Source organism: Pteropus medius, unplaced genomic scaffold, assembly GCF_902729225.1.
Source record: "Pteropus medius unplaced genomic scaffold, Ma_sr-lr_union100, whole genome shotgun sequence".
Taxonomy (NCBI): Eukaryota; Metazoa; Chordata; class Mammalia; order Chiroptera; family Pteropodidae; genus Pteropus; species Pteropus medius.
Genome location: NW_024344437.1, coordinates 1,301,413 through 1,323,981, shown reverse-complemented (window position 1 = coordinate 1,323,981; position 22,569 = coordinate 1,301,413). Strand labels below are relative to the sequence as shown.

At 33.3% G+C, this 22,569-nt stretch overlaps 1 protein-coding gene across 6 annotated transcripts in view; it reads right to left on the bottom strand.

Moving 5' to 3' along the window:
• The window catches only part of TRPC4 (transient receptor potential cation channel subfamily C member 4), a 222,710-nt gene that overhangs the window by 42,648 nt on the left and 157,493 nt on the right, over nucleotides 1-22,569 (bottom strand). For all 6 annotated transcript variants that reach the window (XM_039872938.1, XM_039872939.1, XM_039872940.1 and 3 more), the window contains one exon: nucleotides 12,426-12,762. In XM_039872938.1, coding sequence (XP_039728872.1) covers nucleotides 12,426-12,762 — 337 coding nt within the window. The remainder of the gene's footprint in view (nucleotides 1-12,425; nucleotides 12,763-22,569) is intronic.

Here is a 22,569-nt window from a genome sequence, read left to right as displayed (position 1 = left end):
TCTACTGAGCCTGGGTAGAAACTCAGAATCCAGCATGCAACCGCAGTGTGAATGCTAAGGCTCAAAGAGGCAGTGTGAATAATGTTACACTACTAGTTACCGGAGAAAACAGGACCGGATTTCAATCTCCTTAATGCAGTGCCCTTAAAAGACATTTTCTTATTCATAAGATTTCACAATGTAGCTTAGTTGCTTTGTTTTGCTTGAAACTTTGCCAGTTCCAAGAGGTTGGAAGATGTGCACATGCAATTATTGATTGAACAAATGCATTTCAAATTAACTTTCATCAGAAGGCACAGTGAACAATTTGATCTATGTCAGATGAGTAAGGTGCCAACCTCAGTTCAACTATTAATCAGCTTTGTAATCTTAGCCAGTAGTCTCATCTTTCTAGGTTTCAGTTATCTCACTTCAAAGAAAAAGAGGTTTGGCCTATACACAGAATTCTACACATAGAATCATACAAGAACTACCATTCTACCCCATTGATATAAATAGCCACATTGCTTCTTTCTGTTTGAATTATCAAAATTTTACTAAGATCAGTCATTGTAATAGCTGCTATGAAAGAATGTACATGAGGACATAGACTTGTGTTGATCTGCCTCAGAAAGCAAAAGTTGGATATGATATGAAAATCATAGAAAGGAACTTTCTTGCCCACTGTAAAGAAGGCAATCCAAGTTGTTCCAAAAGTGAAATGGATAACCTTATGGAATCAGGATTCTGATTCAGAGCCTAGAATGTCTTCCATCAGTCATATTCCAGAGAAATTCTAGGAATAAGTAGAAACCTGGTCTGTCTGAGCTCTAAAAGTCATTCCAACTCTATGAATTTGTGATTCTGTTGTTTTCAAATTTGTATCTACCATACAAAAAAAATATTTTTAATACCTGCTAACCAACCAGAGTGTTCATATTTTATTTCCCTTTACAAATAAATTGTGTTATCTCTGTATCTGCTTCTTCCAAACTAGAAGGCCAAATGTAACTATTAACAGTGACCAAAATAATTAATTTCAAATATTTTGTGGGTGATTATGTAGAGGAATAAAGACGTTAGAGCTAATTGCTTCAGAGGGCAAAATAAAGGCAACCGGGAAGGAGCTATAAAGAAGTAGTTATGAAGCTTATTATAAGGCAACATTTTAACTAATAGCTCTTAATATTAGTTCTTATTAGTTGGGTTTAAGGAGATGACACTTCCATCGGGAGTTTGAACTAGATCCCCTCTAAGTGTTCCTAAGAGTTAACAACAAAAACTCACGATTTGGATATTTTACAGTTCTTTTGGATTTCAAAGAGTAGACTGTAAATCTGACTTTATTGACCACATAAAAGTAATTTTCAAAAGTTTAGTGGTTACCAGGAGAAAGGAGGAGAGATAAATAGAGAAAAAATAGATAGTGACAGAAGGAAATTTAACTTTGGGTAATGAACACATATGATGTATTATTGAATTGTACACTTGAAATCTATGTAATTTTATTAACCAATGTCAATACATTTAATAAAATGTAAAAAAATAATTTTACTTCTGACTTTTATAAGGCACGATTCCATGTGAAAAATATAGATCTTGATCAAATTGAGGATTCATACCATTATTTTTTTTTAACTTGAGTTGTAAATAAGATTGTCGATTATTGCTATTTAGCTTAATGGAGTTTGGGAACTTTTGTTTTTAAAGCATCGGATTGAATTATCATTTCTTGTAGCTCTAGTCATGACATATGTGTTTGAGGACTATTGATTTCTATTTGTTATAAGCACATTAGTGAAATACCAAGTTTCCTTTATTCTGGAAACAGTCATTGAATTTTTTGAAGAAATAAGCCTTTTGAAAAACTAGGGGGTGCTATTAACTGACTGAAAAATGCATCCAGATAGTAAACTATTCATGGTAACTAAAAAGTCTAAAGATAACAAAGCTTGAGGGAGCTTCTGCCACAAAGTGTTTGTCCTGTTCTCACAATGGGAATATTTCAGAATTATGCTCTGCTGTTTATAAATGGATGGCATGATTTCTCAGAGTTGTCTAATTATAAGCATTGATGTCAAGACTGTAGGGACCAACAAAAGGAAGATCACAGTGCAGATGAGTCAGAGAGCTTCTTTTTAAAAATATATGTGGATGCCTGAAAGATTTTACTATATTTTTTTCTAGCTTTCCCATAACAGCTTTCATCAGGGTTATCTGAGTGTTCTATTATATTCTATAATATGAAGCTGACTGTGAGAATGAGATGGGGAGGGCAAACCTCATCACATTTAACACTGCCAATTTCACATAAGAAATGTGTAATATTGTAAACAGATTTCTTGTCTTTTCTTGTTGTCAGTACTTACACAAAAAGTAAATAATCTCATACATAGAGTAAGTCACCTTTTCACCTACGGCAAAACTCCAAGGGCTTGTATGGCAGACCAAAGCTAGCTGAGGGATCAGACCTTGGGAGTCTCTTAATAGAACACTGAGTCCCATGCAGTGGCACCAAATCAGTGAAGATAAAAAGAACAAAAAAATTCCTTGTTGCCAATTTTTTCCCCCCAAATCAGGGAACAAAAATTAGTCTAGTCAAAATTCTAGTTCTGTTCAAAGAGAAATCTAAAGATGCTTAGCTAAAAGACATCTAAAAATCATTAAATTATTATGGTTTTGACATCATTATATTAAAATTTAGAGAAGAAAAGTGGAAATATACAATTAAGAAAGTACATATTTTCAGTGTGCCAAGATAGGATACCACAATAGTTTTTGATTAAGATGTAGAATGTAGAACTTTAGAATTCTGGGTCATCTGTGATCTTACGATCTAAATATAGTAACTTAAAAATCAAGTAAGTTTTTATCAATGCAGTAGCACTCTTTTCTTAGAACTTCTATTTAAAAGTTTCCATGAAAACTGAGACATGGAAAGTTTATATAGATGGGAAAATAATGAATAAATACTTCTCCAAATCTTTGTTCAAATGAGCTTTTCAATGAATGATAGTAGTTGCTCAATATATACTTTTGAATGAGTAAATATTAACATTTTCACCATGAAAATTTTAAATTTTAATTTTTCATTTAATGCAAATCTCTGACTATTTTAAAATCAATTATGTACAAAGACAATATATGTATCTCTTTACATTTTCCTGAAGACACCCTTACACATACACATAGCAATGAAAATTTTAAAAATTAATAACATCCTCGGAAGCAAAGAAATCAAACTTTAGGTCTTAGAAAGTAATCATGGAATCCAAACAGGAGACATCTAAAGGTCATATCAAAGGTCTTTATCTTTCTTTCCTGAAATAGATTTCTTCTTTCAGTATTAGGGAGCCATATATAAAGCACGTGTTTTAGACTGGAGTCAGAGGTGGTGGTGAAGACAGTGATGGAGGTAGTGTTTTATGATGGCGATGGCAGTGATAAATCTGGTATATTAGCAAACATGATATTCAATAATAAATTATATCAAGTGTGCATCTTAAAGAGTGTTACATTTTTAGTGCATCATAAACATGGTCCATTCAAATGTGACCTGGGTGAAGATCAAAATTGGTAGAGGCAGAGAAAATAGGAAATAAATCTGTGTATGGAGATTTGAATTCCTGGGCTGTTTCTGCCTCCTTGAATTTACCTCTCACACTTCTAGGGCAGTATTTATGGAGGATGAAGTCTCTGCTTCTGCAGTTATACTGACTAGAGTTTGAATCTAGTATCTATCTCTTGTTAGCTCGTTGATCCTAGGCAAGTGATTTCACTTATTTAAGTCTATTTCTTCTCTGTGAAATTAGATACTAATATCATTTATTATGGTTAAATGAAGTGGAGTTACTATGAAGTTCAAATGAGAACACACCATGCTAATCATTTAGCACAGTGGATAACTTCTTAGTTTCTACTATGATTATCATTATCATTACTACTACTGCTACTACTATTGTTATTCTGAACTAATGAAAACCACTTCAAACATCCCTACAGTCTTTCACTTTGACCCTTCCTCATTTTCGATCTACTCTTTTCCTTTCTTGAACCATGTAAACCAAACATTTTATCAAAGCCTGGAGATTTGACTTGTGGTGCATTAGATTTGTATTGCATTGTCATGGCCTATAAGACTTAATTTCCTATCCAATAAAGAAGACATTTGATCAGCAGTAGAATGTGCACAATCAGTGATTTAAATCTATATAAATATTTTGTTATTTTAGATTTTAATGTCTTAGTCTTAATAAATCAGTAAAAGTGATCTTAATTTTTTTCCCCACAGAACAATAATTTATCTGATTTTTTTTTTTAAATAGAAAATTCCTTTAAATTAAATGGATGTTCTGCAGCTGTCTTTGAGTGTCTATGTGTCTGTAGCTGGTTTGCTGAGGTATTTAAAACACCTTGTCAAGGGAGAAAATAGAGAAAGACTATAGACTTGTTTCTTATAATTACAAAAGTATCTTTGGGGGCTGTATGAAAAGATAGGCAATTCAAGGGTGATGCTGAAAGTATGGGTACCTGAAGTCATATGATCTCAATGTCTATTTGACAAAAGATGAATAGATGGTCACAAAAAAGAAGACAATATATAAGATTGTTTCTCTATGAGATTTTATCTAGATAAGAATGTGATCACTATTTTCCATTTTCCATTTTCAATTTGGTAGGCCTTGTTGAAATTTTCGGATTTGTTAATATCAATGGTTTAAAAGATTAAAAAAATAAAATAAATTATGGAAATGAAAGGCAAAGTTTGTGAAAGAAAAATTATATATCTTGTTATAGGCAAGATACATAATCTGGATATTATGAACAATTTTTAGCTTGTATGTAGGAATTTACTAGAAGTTATTTTTAACAGAGCTTCGATGCTTTCCTATAATACATCTTTTCCTCAGTTCACCCTTCTCATTATCGTGCTCAGTGTGCATAGATTTATATAATAAATAATTGTGGTATATTCTTAGGCATATACAAAATATCAAGTCGTTTCTTTTTTCATTGGGAACAAAATATTTCTTGTTTTATTAACATAATAGCATTTATTAATCTTCTACTTCTTTTATGTAGTGTTATTAATTTCATAATTTATGCTAAGCTGACAACATAAGTCTATGTCTGGATATATATGCATACTTTTTACAAATTGGATTGTTATAATTGAGTTATAATAAATTCTGTGGAAAAACCAAAACTAGTTTTTGGGAAGGTCTTAAAAATTAGCATTTGAAAGTTTTTTAAAAATAATATTTTACTCCATATTATCTCCAGAAACAAATGACATCTATTTTACATAAAACTGCTACTATAATTTAGATGAATTTTCATTATAGATATGCTATTATAGTTAGCAGGTAAATTTTATGTAAAAAGGAATTTCTCATATGAATATTCTATTCATTTTGAATCTCTAATATTATATGTTAAAAATCCAACCGTGGATAAATTCAGAGCCTCAGTGTCATAGCCTAGCAGAACACAGTAGTAACCAGATCTCTAATCTGGCCCAGGCTCCTTTTAATTCATCATTCAGTTTATTTTTTTAGTGACACTTGATAACTTGATATAGCTTGATAGAACTACTGTTGTTTTTTTTAACTCTAATTTATATGGGTAATTTAACATTCTGAGAGGTATATTAGTGTCTGTCTAGTATCTACCTTTATGTTGAAAGAGTTCTAAAATAATTACCTGTGATTAGTTTTTCTGTTGGTTAGAACCATATCTCAAGATGACCAAAATCATAAGTTTGATCCCTGTATGAAGCTTTTAGATATCTTTGCTTATATGCTAAATTTAATCCTGACAGAAAACATCTGCAAGATCTCTTGAGGCTGTTTGATGGGAGAAAAAAAGGGTAGATAACCTTCATTATAAGAAAATCTAAAGAAAAAATAATTCAAAAGGCTTTGCAGGAGATGAGTTATTTATAACTTATCAATTAAATTGCAATGAAAGGTTATAAAAGCCATTTTAGACAGTTTTCTAAATATATAAAACTCAATAGACTTCAATTTCAATACTCAACAAAATGTTGAATTTCAAAAGGAAAGTTATTGAAAATAATAAAAAACATGATCTGCCACTGTACTAAATCACAAGATATTTGGATCTGTAATGCTTCTTTTGTTGAAACACAGAGAAGTATATAAAATAACAGAAATTCTCAAGCAAAACAATACTTCTTAAGGAGATAAAAGGATTTGAGAGGTTAGGCTTTAAGGAAAGAAAACTTTTCTTCACTAGATGGAAATTTCTAATAAAAATATATAAAAAAAGTCTTTTGTCAGGATAAATAAAATGGAAGGTATAAAAAGTAATAATTTCTCATAAATTTATGGTATCAGATCTGGGAAAATTTCTCTGAAAATAGAAGGAAAATAAGTTTAGTAGAAGTGAAACAATTTTTTCTTTACACAAAAAGTAACTCACTGGGATGACATGAATTAGAGATCTGTAGGTTGAAAAAGACTTTAGAGAAACCCATGCATAGAGCTTTAATCTATCATCAATATAATTAACATGATGAGAGACACATTTATAAACCAGACTCTTCTCCATAAGTTGTTCAATCATGTTATATATATATAAATCTAGATCCTTACAATAGAAGGCCACATACTTTACCAAACAGCAGGAATTAGTGAGATGATATGGAAGGTTCATTAACAGTCATCAAATCAAACCATTTCAGATTTTCGGTCAAAATGGCGGAATAGGTAAACACTGTCCTTGCTTCTTCTCAGGACCATGTTGAAATTATAAATAAACTACAGGAAAACCATCATTGAAAATGATCTGAAGTCTAGCTGTACAAAAGTCCTACAACTAATGATATACAAAAGGGGCCTCCTCAAGATTGGTAAGAGAGGCAGACACACTGAATGTACTAGTCTCACACCCATGTGTGGTCGTTGAAAATTGGGAGGGATATCTTGGCTGCAGGGGTCCCTCTGGAGAAATGAGGGGTCCTGGCCCCATACCAAGCTTCCCAGCCTACGGTTCCAGTGCTGGAAGATGAGTCCTTACAAAATCTGGTTGTGAAAATTAACAGAATTTGTGGCTGAGTAGGATAGAGACCTGAGAAGATCCTCTTGAAGGGCTTGAACATAGACTTATTCACTGATAGGCTTACTCTCTCTGGGCTCCAGCACTGGGGCAGTGGCTCAAAGGGTGCCAGGGTCATATGGAAGGAATGAAATTATCTGGCTTCAGGGTGAGGGCTGGAGGGACAGCTTTCCCTAAGACAGAAGTGCTGGTGGAGGTCACTGTTCCTTTGTTGGGCCTTCCCCCAAGCAAGTGTACAGACCCAGGCTGAGGCATATCTGAGTCTCCATCAACCTGGTTAACACCACTTGCCTTGCCCAGGTGATTTCCTAAGACTCCACCCACTCAACTTGAGGGCCACCCAAGCCACTTTCAGAAGCTTTTTTCATTCAAATTGCCTGTCTTGGCTCATGCTGTGGACTTTCCTAAAAACCTCTCAAAGCTTCAAAAAACCAAAACAAACAGCATCTAGCCATGGTAAACCCCATACAGTTTACTGAGCAACCCCAAGCCTAGTATTAGTAACAGCTGGCCTCGATTCTTAGCTTAGTCTGTAGAGGCACCTCCAAGCCCTGTGTGGGTGGCAGCCATCTATAAATTGCTTGATGGCTCCTGCCTGGTGGGCCCAGGCAGGGCACAGGCTGCAGCTGAACTTGGCCTGCAGCAGGGTGTCTCCCAGGAGATCCCTGTGGCTGGCTTCAGACTGAGTCAGAGCATGTCCCAGGGCCACATGTGAGGACAACATACCCCAAAGGCAAACTTGGAAGGCACCAGAGTCCTGCTAAAATAAATTCTACTCTGTAGGGTCAGTCCCTGCATGACAGCTTTCCCACCATATTCACCAGCCATTCTTCACAACCAATTAGCCTGAGGGTCAATCCCTCCCATTGACATATAAATAGCAACCAACGCTCAACTATAACAGGAGGGCACACACAATCCATACAAAAAACATACCTGGAGCACCAAGTGCAGGTGACCAGCGAGACTGCATCGCCGGGCCCAACAGAACACCTACTACATGAGGCTACTCTACTAAGACCAAGAAACATAGCAGCTCTATTTAATACATAGGAACAAACACAGGGAGGCAATCTAAATAGGGAGACAAAGAAAAGTGTCCCAAGTGAAAGGACGAAACAAATCTACAGGAAAAAATAAAATAAACAAAATGGAGACAAGCATTCTACTAGATGCAGAGTGCAAAACACTGGCTATAAAAATGCTCAATGAACTTAGAGAAAGAGTAGATGAACTCAGAGAGAATTTTAACAAAGAGATGGAAAACATAAAAATAGAGATAGAGAACATAGAAAAGAACCAATTAGAAATGAAAAATGCAATAGCTGAAATAAAGATTAACAGGAGAAATGAATAGATTAGATGAAACAGAGGATTGAATCAGTGATTTAGAAGATATGGTAGCAGAAAACACCCAATCAGAACAGCAATAAGAAAAAAAGAATAAAAAAATTAGGAGAGTTTAAGAGGTCTCTGGGGCAATGTGACGAATACCAATATTCCCATCATAGGGATACCAGAAGGAGAAAAGAGAGAGTAAGGTACTGAAAACCTATTTCAAGAGATAATGACTAAAAACTACCCTAACCCGGTGAAGGAAATAGACATACAAGCCCAAGAAGCACAGAGAGTCCCAATCAAGATGAACTCAAAGAGTCCCAAATCTAGACATATCATATTAAAATGCCAAAGGTTAAAGATAAAGACAGATTTTAAAAGCAGTAAGAGATAAACAGTTACTACAAGGTAGCTCCCATAAGATAGTAGCTGATTTCTCAAGAAAAACTTCACAGTCCAGAAGGGATTGGCAGGAAATATTTAAAGTGATGAAAAGTAAGAACCTACAGATTACTCTACCCAGCTAAGCTATCATTTAGAATCGAAGAACAGATAAAGAGCTTCCCAGGGGAAAAAAAAAAAAAAAGCTAAAGGAGTTAATCAAATCAAACTAATATTATAAAAAAAGTTAGACTTCTTTAAGAAGAAAAAAAGAAAAAGATTAAAAATATGAATATTAAATGGTAACAACTACATCGAACTTGCTTTAGATGTAAATAAATGCTCCAATCAAAAGATAAGGTGGCTGAATGGATAAGGGAACAAGACCCTTACACATAATGCCTATAAGAGACTCACTTCAGATCAAAAGACACACAGACTGAAAGAAGAGAAATGGAACAAGATATTTCATGAAAATAAAAGCAAGCAAGCAAACAAACAAACAAAGCTGGTGTAGCAATACGTATACCAGACAAAACAGACTTTAAAACAAAGGCTATAACAAAAGACAAAGAAGGACCAAGTAATCCCACTTCTGGGTATTTATCCAAAGAAATCCAAAATAGCATTTTAAAGGACATGTGGATTCATATGTTCATTGCAGCATTATTTACAATATTCAAGATATGGAGGTGGCCTGGGTGTGGATCAATGGATGAATGAATAAAGAGATCATACACATATACAATGGAATATTACTCAGCCATAAAAAAGAATGAAATCTTGCCACGTGCAACAACATGGATGGACCCAGAGGGTACTGAATTAAGTAGACTAAGTCAGACAGATAAAGACAAATACTATGTGATTTCATTTATATGTGAAATCTATAGAACAAAATAAACAATCAAAACAGAAACATTCTTAGATACAGAGAACATTTTGTTGTTTACGAAGATGGTAGAGAGGTTGGGGAGCGGGTGAAAAGGGGGTAGAGATGAAAAAGTACTAATGTGTAGTTGGAAAATAGTAATGATATAAAGTATAGCATAAAGAATATGGTCAATAATATTATAATCATAATATATGTTATCAAATGGGTACTAGATTTACTGTGATGATCACTTTATAAATTATATAAATGTTTGATCACTATGTTGTACACCTAGAACTAATATAATATTGTAAGCCAACTGTAATTAAGAAATAAAAATATTATTATAAAAAAGATAAACAACAGCCCTTTAGTTTGAGTAATTGAAGCTTTCTTTCTTAAGTCAAATTATATATAAATATAATAAATATATTATTTTGAGTAAAATATTCAAAACAGAAAAAAAACAAACAAACCATGCCTTTTTTGTTTATATCACACTTTTAGTAAAGAGTTAAAGCATTCCTACCCTGTTATCTTTAGCTCTTCTCCTTAATGCCCCCCCCCGCCAAAAAAGACCAGTTTCTGTGGTCTAATAATGACAGCTCCCATCAGTAATAGGACTCAGTGAGACTTAAGAAGTCATCACTCTAAATCATTCATTGTATTAATGAAGACATTGAAAATCCTGAGAGGTTGTGAACACCCATTGTTGGAAAGTCTCTTAGTGGTAGAACCTTAACATGTACTCAAATCCAGTACTTTTTCACAGACCCCAGTAACATAGAGTATACTCTTTATAATCATGGGTCTAGCAAAGCATTTAGATATGAGACACTCAGAATTTACCAAGTGTGATGAATAATGAAGTGTTTTGACAGATCTATTTGATATTTAAACATTCTTTTTCATTCCCTGTTATTTAAGCCAGATAATCATTCTTTTTTTTTTTTGGATTCTAGAAAATCTGTTTTTACCCTAAAAATCTCCCAATAAATTAACTCTCTGATGTCAGGATATCTAGAGAAAATGTTGCTTTTAGTAGATATTTCTTTTGGCTAGAATTATAATTCTCACAATTAAATTTATACCATATTTAACCATTTAGCTGTGGTTTGGATATAATTTCTTCTAGCCAGCTTTCATGGAAAATTCTGTTACAACTTTTGCACATATGACTGTTTTACTTGTATAAGTTTTTAAAAAGTTTGGAGTTCTATTTTTTAATATTATTTACTAATTTCTGACATTATATAACATATCTCATTGTTTATTATTCATTTCCTCCAGTAAAATTTAATCTTTATAAGGGCAAGGGACTTCTCTCTCTCTCTCTCTCTCTCTCTGTCTCTCTCACTTACTTATCACTATTGCCCTGTATTATGCTTACTACATAGAAAATATTCTACGTATTTTAATTGATTGAATAAATGAAAGACTAGAAATATTACATGTGCTTATGCTGCAGTGTATCTATAGCATTTTTCAAAATGAAATATTCTGTAATTCATTTGAGATATCAGGATTTCTAGACATTCGATATGTTATATATAATGGGACATCATATTTCCTAGCACTTCTTTAAGAATTGCTCCCAAGAAATTTCTATGAAGAAAACTCCATACAGGACATATTCCCAATGTGAGATATTGAATTTAAACTCAAACAGGGTAATTTTATATTGAATATCAACTAAAATGCCATAATTATTTTATTCTTTAAACAGGAAGAATCTGTGGTTACACTTTATGTACTTCAGATTAATGAGAATGTACTCTATTTTAAAGTTCAGTAAGAAAATGATTTCTTTTTATCCAGTAAGATATCTAAAACTTGGTCCCATGAACTTTTCTTATGGTCAGTGCTTAAAGTATTTATAACTTTTAAAGTTGAAAAGTGTATCTATCTCAGATTCAGACACTGTCTCTTTTTCCCCTACATTTTCCTCCTTTACAATCTCTGCAGCGGTTTTGACAGTTAACTTAAACTGATCTTCTGAGATTGTGAATCATATATTTTCTAATTACTAAATGATGAGATGGGTATGATAACAGAGAGGTTTAAAATAAGGAGCTAAATTGAGAAAATGTTATTTCTCAGCAAACAGCAGTAGGATAGAGGAAAGAATAATTAAAATGTAAATTTTATCTGTGGCTATAATAACAATAGGAAAAGAAAACTGGATTTTTACCAATACTTTAAGGTTTTCTATCTTATCAAGATTTCCTGCAGATCCAAAACATTTTTATTTCTATGAAAAGAACTGAAAGAGATTGGTGGATGTCCTATTATTGAATTTCTTATTATTTTAATGATATAAAGTTTCAAAGATAAACTTAAATGGATTGATTTTAAAGATCGTTTACAGTTACGTTATGTCCAGAATCACTAATTTTGCTGAGTAATTTGTACTTATCTTTTAAAAGGTGTATCAAGAAAATTAAAATGATTATTTACATATGGCCAATGACACATATGAAAAGGCTTTAAAAGACAAACATACAAACAAAATGAGAAAATCATTCATGGGATATGAAATCATTAAAATCTGATATTCTAAAACCTAAGGTTACATTTTACAAGCTGAATGTAAGAGCAGGTCGACCACAGCTATAAAATAATTATTTAGTTTTGGGTATTAGGTCTTGGAATACAATAGTCAGAACTTGTTTTAAACATTACTATGTCCTAAGCTTTAACGAATATTCTTTCCTGAGCAACAAAATTCCATGGTAGTATCACGTTTTTATATTTTCTATAGTAACACATTTACCCAGGACCCATGGTAATATCATCCACTCGACGATGGTTGGTGGTGGACCTTGCCTGTTCAAGTCTGACCTGTCGATGTGCTGAGAGGCAAGCAACAGCAGGAACAAAAAAGTCAAATAGGATGCTGTATGGCAGATGAACTTGATAAATGGCTTTCTGATGAACAGTCCAAGTGGGCTTTTAGGAGCTATAAGGTAGCACATAGAGAAGACAGGAAAAAGAAGTCCAATTATGAAACATGTCACCATCTTCACTGCCCAGTGTCTTCTCCTCCAGCCTGGGAACTCATCGTACCAGCGAGATGCAAGCAGTTGTTGACAATTGGGCTGGGCAACAAACTAAATGAAAAGGAAAAGGAAAAGGAAGAGTCAGTGTTACTTATAACGTCTTTGGTTCATCGATAAGAACAGAGTTGTCTCTAAAGTCAGAAATTCTGTTTTAAATAATTTTATATTTAAATAATCATAAAATGCTTTAAGTCGCTCTCATAATAAAGCCCATTTATTGAAAATTTATTTCCCAAAGTGTAATGCTATGTACTTAGCCAGACATGGTAAATCAAAATACTATGGTTGCATTTGAGGAAGCAAAAATAAGACTGGAAAATATTTATAGGATATATTGATAAGTGAACCAGCTGTGTACAAAGATACACATATATACTTACATGTATAAGAATTGTAATGTTTATAGCATACAATAGAAAAATGTTAATGGTGGTTATTTCTTGATTTAGCAGTTATTTTCTGGTTATTTCATGCCTTTTTTCATTTTTTATACTTGGGTATATTTTAATATTTTATATACTAAAGACTTAACTTCTTTCATCATCAGGAGAAAACAAATATATACTTTTAACTGGGCTGGGGCAATAAGAAAAAACATATATGAAATCATATTGGGATTACCAGAATGTAAATCATCATAACTGAATTTGGTGGAAATAAAGCAAATTTCTTACTTAAGTACAATCAATTGTCATATACAACACATTTTGCAAACATGACATTATTTTATCCTGGCAGCATGTTCGAGATGTAGCATAGACCTTACTCAATTTTAAGGATGAAGATAGAAGAAGCTATAAGAGGTCAGTAAATTTATTCAAGATTACATATCTAGTAAATGATGAAATGTTTGACTCTGATCAGGATTTTGTTTCCTTTTTTTTTTTTTCACACTACCTTTCTCATTGGGACTGGCAACTAAGCATTATATAAATTCAGAGGGAGTTTTCTCTTTCAGATAGAATGGTCTAAGAATGCTTCTCAATGGGTCAAAGCTCCCAATGGGCAGATTTGTCGAGCAGAGAAGAGAAGAGAAGGAAGTTCAAGGCAAGGTATGGTGAAAGAGAGAGCATATACACTGGTGACAAAGTGTACATTGTGTTTAAGGGATGCCCATAGGTAGTTTTGAATGTAGTAGAAGCTTTAGTCCCTTGTAGGACCATAAGAAAGTTCTGCTGGCTCAACTATAGGCCTACTCTAGAAGCAAACTAAATACTTGGCCCTTTCATTGGACTCTCCCCTGCCACCCCAGTATTTCTCAGTTTTTCTCCAGTCTCAGTTTGTACAACTCTCCTTTAGGTAAGACTTGTCCTTACTCTTTTTGATGGTAAGCAAGCAAATGATTCCTGGGTACACATAAAGAGCCTTCTTTATCATAAACTAAAAACTATTTGAGAGTCAAAGTAGAGATGGGTGAGTGATTAAAAGCTTAATTTAATAGTTAAAGTGTGCAACCATATGGACTGGAGGTATGATTTCACATGCAACTGTTTCTCTTCACATTGTCTTGGATTCCTTACTCATCAAGAATATAGTAGGTGAAGAAATATGTAATAAATTGAATTAAGTTCCTAATAATGGGTTCAATAAATACAGAAAAACAAAATAAAACTGCATTTCTTTAAAACTGGGATGATGCTCTCTTCATTACTTTGTAAGTAATTTGTTTAAGTAAGCTTCAAGCTCTGTAAATAGTATATTTTATAATTTGTAGAATAATTTTTCTTTACATACTACTTGCCTATCATTATGGTCAAAGTCAGACATTTGAAAGTCCAAGTCCAAGTTGAGTTCTTGTTGCTATATCTGTGGAATATTGGCTAAGAGTATTATGTTATTAACAAGCCCTGTTATATTTAAGAGTTGGTCCCCTTGCCTCCCATACAATCCTTCCTGTTAGCAATTTATAAACCAATCATAGTCTATCTTCTTATTTCTATTTTTCATATAAAATATTTTTCACAGTATTAGAATTTAGCACAGTTGAGAGGCCTTGATAAAAGGGAGTTAAAAAAACCTATGGAAAATGCAAGATATAATAAGCAGTTGCTATAATCTCATTAATCTTCACAAATTGAAGAAACTCTATAAGATACTAAGTATGAACAACGAATTTCATATATGCAGAAAAAGTAAAAAAAAGGATGTATACTTTGTTCCACATGGTCTGGGTGAATTCTCAGACTAACAAACTTCATGTCCTGGTGAAAATCCCACCAGAGGATAGGACACCAGGGCAATCAAGCAAACAACTTTACTGGGAGGACTTAAAGTTTGCTTGGGTAAATATGTCTGTTGCCTAATACACACATATAGATTATGTTAAATACCTAGAAGAAGCAAATTATTTAATCCTCACAGAACACCTGCCCTTGCCAAACACAAGGTTGGCTTTAATTTTTACTAAAGTTTTTTTTCCTTAAAATTATTTTAATTATTGGAAAATACACATCTGTGCTCAGTAAGCGAACATGTACATAATTTATTATTTAAAAATGACACAATGATGTTTACCTATAGGTAAAGAATAGAGATGAGACTATACAAATAGAGCAAGAGTGGGTGTAATGCACAAGTTTTCTCAAATGTGAATATTTGGCTATAAATTTGTTCTAATCATAGAATCGAAATAACCCAAAAAGTATTCCTAAGAATCACTATAACTCTAAATATTCTCAAAATGTTTTTACATTTTTTCTACTATAGCTGCTTGCTACTTGTCTACAACACCATTCCCCAAAAGGTATTCTATTAATGAATAGATTTTCCATGAAAAAATGGGTTTTGTGTTTAAATTAGTTACCCAATTAAGACTAAAAATTCAATCTTTTTATTATAGGATTTTCCATAGTCTTTAATTGCTAAAGTAGATTAAAACTTTCAAAGATCTCATGTTTATTTTCTGTTTGTTTTTTTTCTTTTTTCTTCCTTTTTTCTTTCTCTTCGTTTTTTCTTTTCTCCATGCTTCCTTCTTTGCATTATGTTCCTTCTTTGTTCCCTCCTTTCTATCTTTCTTTCTTTCTCCCTATTCCTCTCTGTCTCCTGTTTTACATGGATTATTCAGAGGAAAACTCAGCTTTACTCCAATCTTCACTGAAAGACACTCTCGAAGAGGGATGCCACCCTATCTCCTTGACACTGCCACTGGTCCATTCCAGCAATCTCTCTATGGGTGGGCCATCACATTGCCTGCAGCATGCTGGGAGCTTACAGCTCCTGCTTCCTCTGTTCCATCTTTGAGCCAGAGGAACTACCAACTCTGTACCATCCCAGGACTGGGGAAAGTGAAGTTTCTTTTCAGGCACACTGTGTTACAGCCCCTTCTATCCTTAAAGTTGTTGGTCAATTCCAGCACAACTCCTGCCATCACATTAAAATACATATTGAAACATTGTAAACTTTCAAATTCACATTTTTGCCATGCATTTATAGAAGTCACTCTGAAAAAAAAGAAAAACTTCTTATCTCTCTCTTTTAATAACTTTTTTAAAAGTTTCAAAAGTCTCATCTCATGACTATAAAATCTTGAGTCAGAGAGTTCCAAATATTGAAAAGTTGTGAAAATTATTGAGTCTCATCTCATTTTTACAAATAAAGGAAGTGAGATCCAGTATCAATGACTTAAAAAATAAAAACTACAAAAAATACTAAAACACTCCAAATCACAAAGGACACAGAAAAAAAAAAAAGATGAGAAAAAGGATAAAGCTGAACAGTAAAAACAACAAACAAAAAAACAAAATAAACAAGAAATTTCACTATTACATGAGGAGAAATTAAAATAGTAATTGGATATATACAGAGTAAGCAGAAGGGAATAAAAAATTAATGGAGACCTAATAATTAAAGTAACTATGGATCTAAATGTAGTAGGGTATTTGTCCTTTCTTCATCTTTTTATAGTTTTTCAATATACATATTTTTCTGGTTTAAAAATTTATATCCAAAGTTCAGACTGTGGCCATATTCTCTATAAGAGCAAAATCTAGATTCTGGGAACAGCCAACTTGGCTACTTTATGTATCTTGAATAAGTCCGATAGTTAAATGGGAGTCTCAATTGACTGCTGATTGATTATAAACAGAGTTGAAACTTTTGGGTTAAATGTATTTTTGTAATTTCCATAAGAGCAACAATTCCTTTACTTAAAAAAGGATGACATATACATGCCAATTTCTTCTGAGTCTTACTGTTTATTCTTTAGCAATTCACAAATAATTTATATCATTTAGGGTTTTATTTTCTCTGCCCAGGAATGCTTTTTCAACAACACATTTTGTAATGTTGATAGCAAGGCTTAAGGATTATTGCTAGGCAGAAGAGCGTCAGGTAATTATTTTGTCCATAGTTGAAAATCTTTTCTTCTATTTCAGGCCCTCACTCCCTTCATAGCTGTCAATGGTCTTTTACTGCCTGGGCCTCTCCCTGTTTCCTAGAGATACCTCTAGCTGTGTCCTTAATTAAAAACAATTCTTTTGATCTCCTGGAGTACAGTCATCCCAAAAAAACTAATTAGGCTCTCCTACTTCATTAATTAAAACATCATTTTCACCTGGTCTTCCCTAATTTAATTAAGTAAGTAGTATTCTGCAGCATCTATGTGTCAGACATTGGCTAGATAAGTGGGGAGGGGACTAAGATCTGTAAAATCCATCTAAATCTGTCTTCCTGGAACTCAAAGCATGTTGGAGACTGATCATGTGACTGGGTAACTTAATACAGAGCATTGTTTTATTTGTTAATTAAGAGGTAGAGAGTATAATATAGAGGAATTATGCCCAACATGAAATAATCAGAAAATTGAAGAAAGAAAGTAGAACTTGTTAAACATGGAAAAAAAAAGGGGGGGGCCCAGAATTCTGACAGGCATACTTTGTGGATGGAAGTATTTTTAATTTAGATTTAGAGATCATCATGTTAAAAACTTGAGGATAGAGGTGAGTATATTTAGATAAGCCTGTGCTAGAAGGTTATACTCAATGGTGAGTATACTAGAGATAGAATAAAAGAGAAACTGCAGCAATATTTTAGGATATAGATGAATATGGTTATTGATGCAATGACTGAATCTAAGTCTTCACTGTTTAGTGTGGGCTAAGGCCAACAACATTGTCAGTCATTGGAAGTTCACTAGTGATTCAGAATCTCAGGTCCCGCTTCAGATCTACTGAATAAGAATCTACATTTAACACTGTGATTCTTATGAATGTTAAAAATTTGATAAACACTGGTTTAAAGGATTTGGTGTCTAATAAAATTATATTAGCTCCACTGTCTCTGATAAACAATAAAATAGTAGTTTTAATTCAATGTAAATACACAGTCAAATGCTTATAAATCCAGGGAGCGTGTGTGTGTGTGTGTGTGTGTGTATTTATGAGTTTGTTTTAGATAAGCTGAACTGACGGTGGTATGAGAAATTGGGTGATAGGGACTAGCCATGGGGTGGTGGTTCTAAAAGTTAAGTAAGCAATAGGATCACCTGGAGGCTTGTCTACACAGGTTCCTGAGTGACACCCTCAGCATTTCTGATTCCGTAGTCCAAGGTGAGACCCTAAACTTTGCATTTCCACCAGGTTCCCAAGTGACACTGTTACTAGTACAAGGACCAACTTTTAAGAATCACTGCTTTATAGAAAAAGACTTTTGAATAATATAGGATAGTCTTCCAGTTTTTGTAATTTTTTCTATTTTTTCTTTATTTAAGGTCAGTACTCTTACTGAGGTTATGAACAGGTAAATTCAGTTAAGTAAAGAGACCTTTGAAAGTAGCTGCATAGAAGTCACACACATAAGAGATATTCCATGGTACAGATTAGTGTGATACATAATTACAGGAAAGAACAAAAAATATCAAAAGTAATCCCTAAGTCACTGAACTCTAGTGCAGGTAGAAAAGCTGAATACAGTGCAATGGAAGCCAGAGGATGAGAACTGAATAATTTATCATATAAGTATAAATGTCAGGAAGGGATCTAGACCAGAATGAAACAGTAGGACACAGTGGACATGAGAGACATGAGTAAATGATGAAGAACCTGGGCCAGAAAAGGAGAAAACTTCTCATACCTAGTTTCTGACATCTTTACTCTATTCATCACCATCATAAACCTAAAATGAAATGTCAAATCATACTGTCCTTATATTATGTATTTGGATGTTGTAGAAATTAAGAGAATACAAGCCTTGGAACATCCTACTGGGATTTGAATCCTGTACTTGATGTTTCCTGATTGTGTGAACATTAATAAATTATTAAATTCTCGATGTGTCTTATTTTTTGATCTGTAAAATGAAGATAGTAGAAACACTATCATATAAGGTTATTATAAAATTAAATGAATTAATATGCAAAAAATATAGCAGTTTCTAGATCATGGTATGTATTCAATAAATCTAGATATTACCATTATTACATAAGCAAATATATTTACACAAACAAGGAATGTGTGCACACACATATGTCCATATACTTATTCAATCACTTACAATCTTATACAGATATAATATTTGTTCACTTTTAGTATATTAAGGAGTATTGAAGATATGCTAATTTATATGTATTTACATATTTTATAACCTAATTTTAATTAGCATAATGTCACTATAGGGGATTAATTTTAAAAAGTTTTCTGTAAGAAATATACAATCGGAAGATAATCCAAGCGAAAGGAAATAACAGTAAAATAAGTAGTGAACTAAATTTTTATCAGCCTTATTAAAGGTTAAAAGGTAGTGAAGATTTAATCATATCTGAGAAGACATTAGCTAAAAATTTTGAGATTAGTCAAGAAGACTGATAGATAAACTTCAGATTCTATCCTCCATATACTATATTGGCCAACAAACTAAACTCCCTGGCTATGTCAGGATCAAAGTATCTCTTATCCAGTCATCGAATCATCTGATTTTTCTCCTTGGACATGCATGCCAAATTGAGATTTGCAGATTGGAATTCAAGGAATAGCTCAAAGCATATTACTAGAGCACCAATCTTCTGATGTCTACAAATCCAGAAGGGAAGATGATAATTAAACTCCATCTGACAGTATTGGTGAGGTGGGGGCAGGATTAAACTTTTTAAATTATTTCTGGGCCTAAATTCAAAATTGGTTTGGCATCTGATCTGGGATGATGAGTAAGCAGTAATAGGAAGTTGAAAATGCAGAGGTAAAGGAAATAATATGGGAGGTGATAAACCCAACATTGCATACATTAAACTATTGAACTTGGCAAACAAACAAAACCCAGTTTAGTTAGCTGGAAGGCAGAGTCAACAGATATTGTTAATTCTTTGAAAATTACAGAGGGCAGCAGTTGGTAGGAATTCCACATCTATTCACAAATATCCCTCTTCAGGGTACATATGAGGAATTGTTTTAAACTATCATAAAAAAATAGAGAAAAAAATGCCAATCATTTCTAGGTGGCTAGCTAGATGCTTTCATAAAAATAAAGACAGATACGGAGGCAGAATATTACATAGTTTTTATGGAACCACTATTCGACTATTGATTGCAGGTGAATAATTGGTAGATGGAAACCTGAATAAAGTTTGGTCCTGATTTTGGCCAGCTCTCAATGTATTGGTTTCCCAGTCTCTGGTGACCCACCCACACTTTCTGCACAGAGAAGTGGCATGTTCAGAAAGGGTGTCCACCTTTACTCATAGTCATTTGGAGAGATTCCTGGTTTAGAAGACTAAACTCTACTGTCCTTTGTTATATTAAAACAAAGATCCATAAAGGAAAAAAGAGATATAATGGGAATGAATACTAGTTGTTCTCATGAGTTGAAAGGATATTGTTACTCTTTCTGCCTCTGTACCTTTCCATATGATGTCAAGACCAACTATTTCTGAAAATATTAAATTGTACAAGACCCTGTAAAACAGGGTCTTATTTATACCTTCTTTTCAGAATCACCAGTTGATAATCACAGAATAGAATCTTTCCCCTACATGCCAATTACACACATAAATAATTTAAGTGAATAGTTATGTTTGTTTCAAACATATTAGATTCCATAAGCAGATAAATTTTAACTCAAGCCTTAGGGTGAAGAATAAGATCATTTTCTTTTATGCCTCCTAACCTCACTTGCCTCTCTGACAACAGATCTTGAGACTGTCTTGGCTAACATATTTCCTGGGCTAAAACATAACAGTTGTTAATTATTTGTTTACTGAGGTCGGAATAGAATTAACTAGTCTATGATGGAGTAAGAAAAATTATGTGATTTGGCAACAGCAGAGCCCACACAGTAACTGACCCAGCTAGTGCTATTTGCTCCAACTTGCATGGCAACAGATGGGAGAACTGAACATAACATATAATAGAACCAAAGGATAAAACAGTTTCGTATGCCTCTGCCAGCCTTTGTCATTACCTTCTTAAAGCAAAAAAAAAAAAAAAGTATGAGGAGAAAAGTGTCAAAAAAGAATTATTCTTTGGTGTCATTTTTTATTCTTTCTCCTCAACTCATCTAATTACCACCAATGACTGTTTGTCTGCAGTGTTTATCTCAGGCTGGCCCTTTACTCCATCCCCTCTGCCCAAATTTCTCGCAAGGATTACTGAATAGTGGGCTTCCCTCTCTCTTTTTTTAAACAACTTATGTTATATTCTTAATAATGAGGAATGCATCATTTCCTCTCCATCATCATTTTCAAGATTTCCACTTACCACGAGTCTAAGTGTTGCTTGTTTACATCCTGGTTGGTATATTATCGTGATAGCTTCTTGAGTTAACGTACATCTCAATGTGAAAGGACAGATCATAAAGCATGAGTGAAAAATGACTTAAAAATAAGAAATAAGCTATGCACATGAGAAAATTCTGCATGGAAAGTTGGACCTGCTGTCATCAATAGCAATTCTTCAAAGGAACTCAACCTGTAACCCAAAGCATCTGAGTGCAAATAAGAATGTTACTAATTTTTTTTTTCTAACTCAAAGTACTGGTATCCTTGTGAATGTTGAACAATTCTATATATAAACTATATCTTCATGTTATCTCAGAGGTTTTATTAAAATACATTTGCTCATCATATTAGTTTCCTAGGACTGACATAACAAAGTACTATAAATTGCTTAAAACAAAGAAACTTATTATTTCATGTTCTGGAGCTTGAATTCCAAAATCAAGGTGTTGACAGAGCCATTCTCCCTCTCAGACTCTGGGTAGCGTCCTTCTTTGCCTCTTTCTATTTTCTGGAAGTCAGTCAATCCTTGACATTCCTTGGCTTACAGCTTCGTTATTTCATCTCTGTCTCTATTGCCATGTTGCATTCTCTCCATGTGCTTCACTTCATATCATCTTCTCTTTTTGTGTAAGGACACCAGTCATATTGTATTAAAGGCCTATCTTACTCCGATATAAACTTATCTTAACTAATTTTATCTGTTATGACCCTTTTACCAAATACAGTCAAATTCTGAGGTAATGGAAGTTAAGAGCTTAACGTAATTTTTGTGGTATGTAATTCAAACCATAACATTCATAATTATCATTTTCTAGTAGTTACCTAATATATAGCTTTTGGTTATATAGTTTATATAAAACTTGCTATTTCAAATGCTTCAAATATATATCAAGTCCATAAATAATTTTTAAAAACACTGCCTTCCACTCCATGTTCAATTTTCCTCCATCTCCTGACTCTATTTTTCTATTGCTTTATTTTCTCATAAAGGCTGATGATAAAAGGTAATGAATAAGAAAGAGTAAAGAAGATCAAATTAACAATAAATCATGATGTGGGGATTCTACATATAGGTAGGTAGTACCATATGATGCAAGTTTAAGATTTTCTGAAGAAAAAAAAAGTCCTATACATAAAAATATCTCTATATTAGT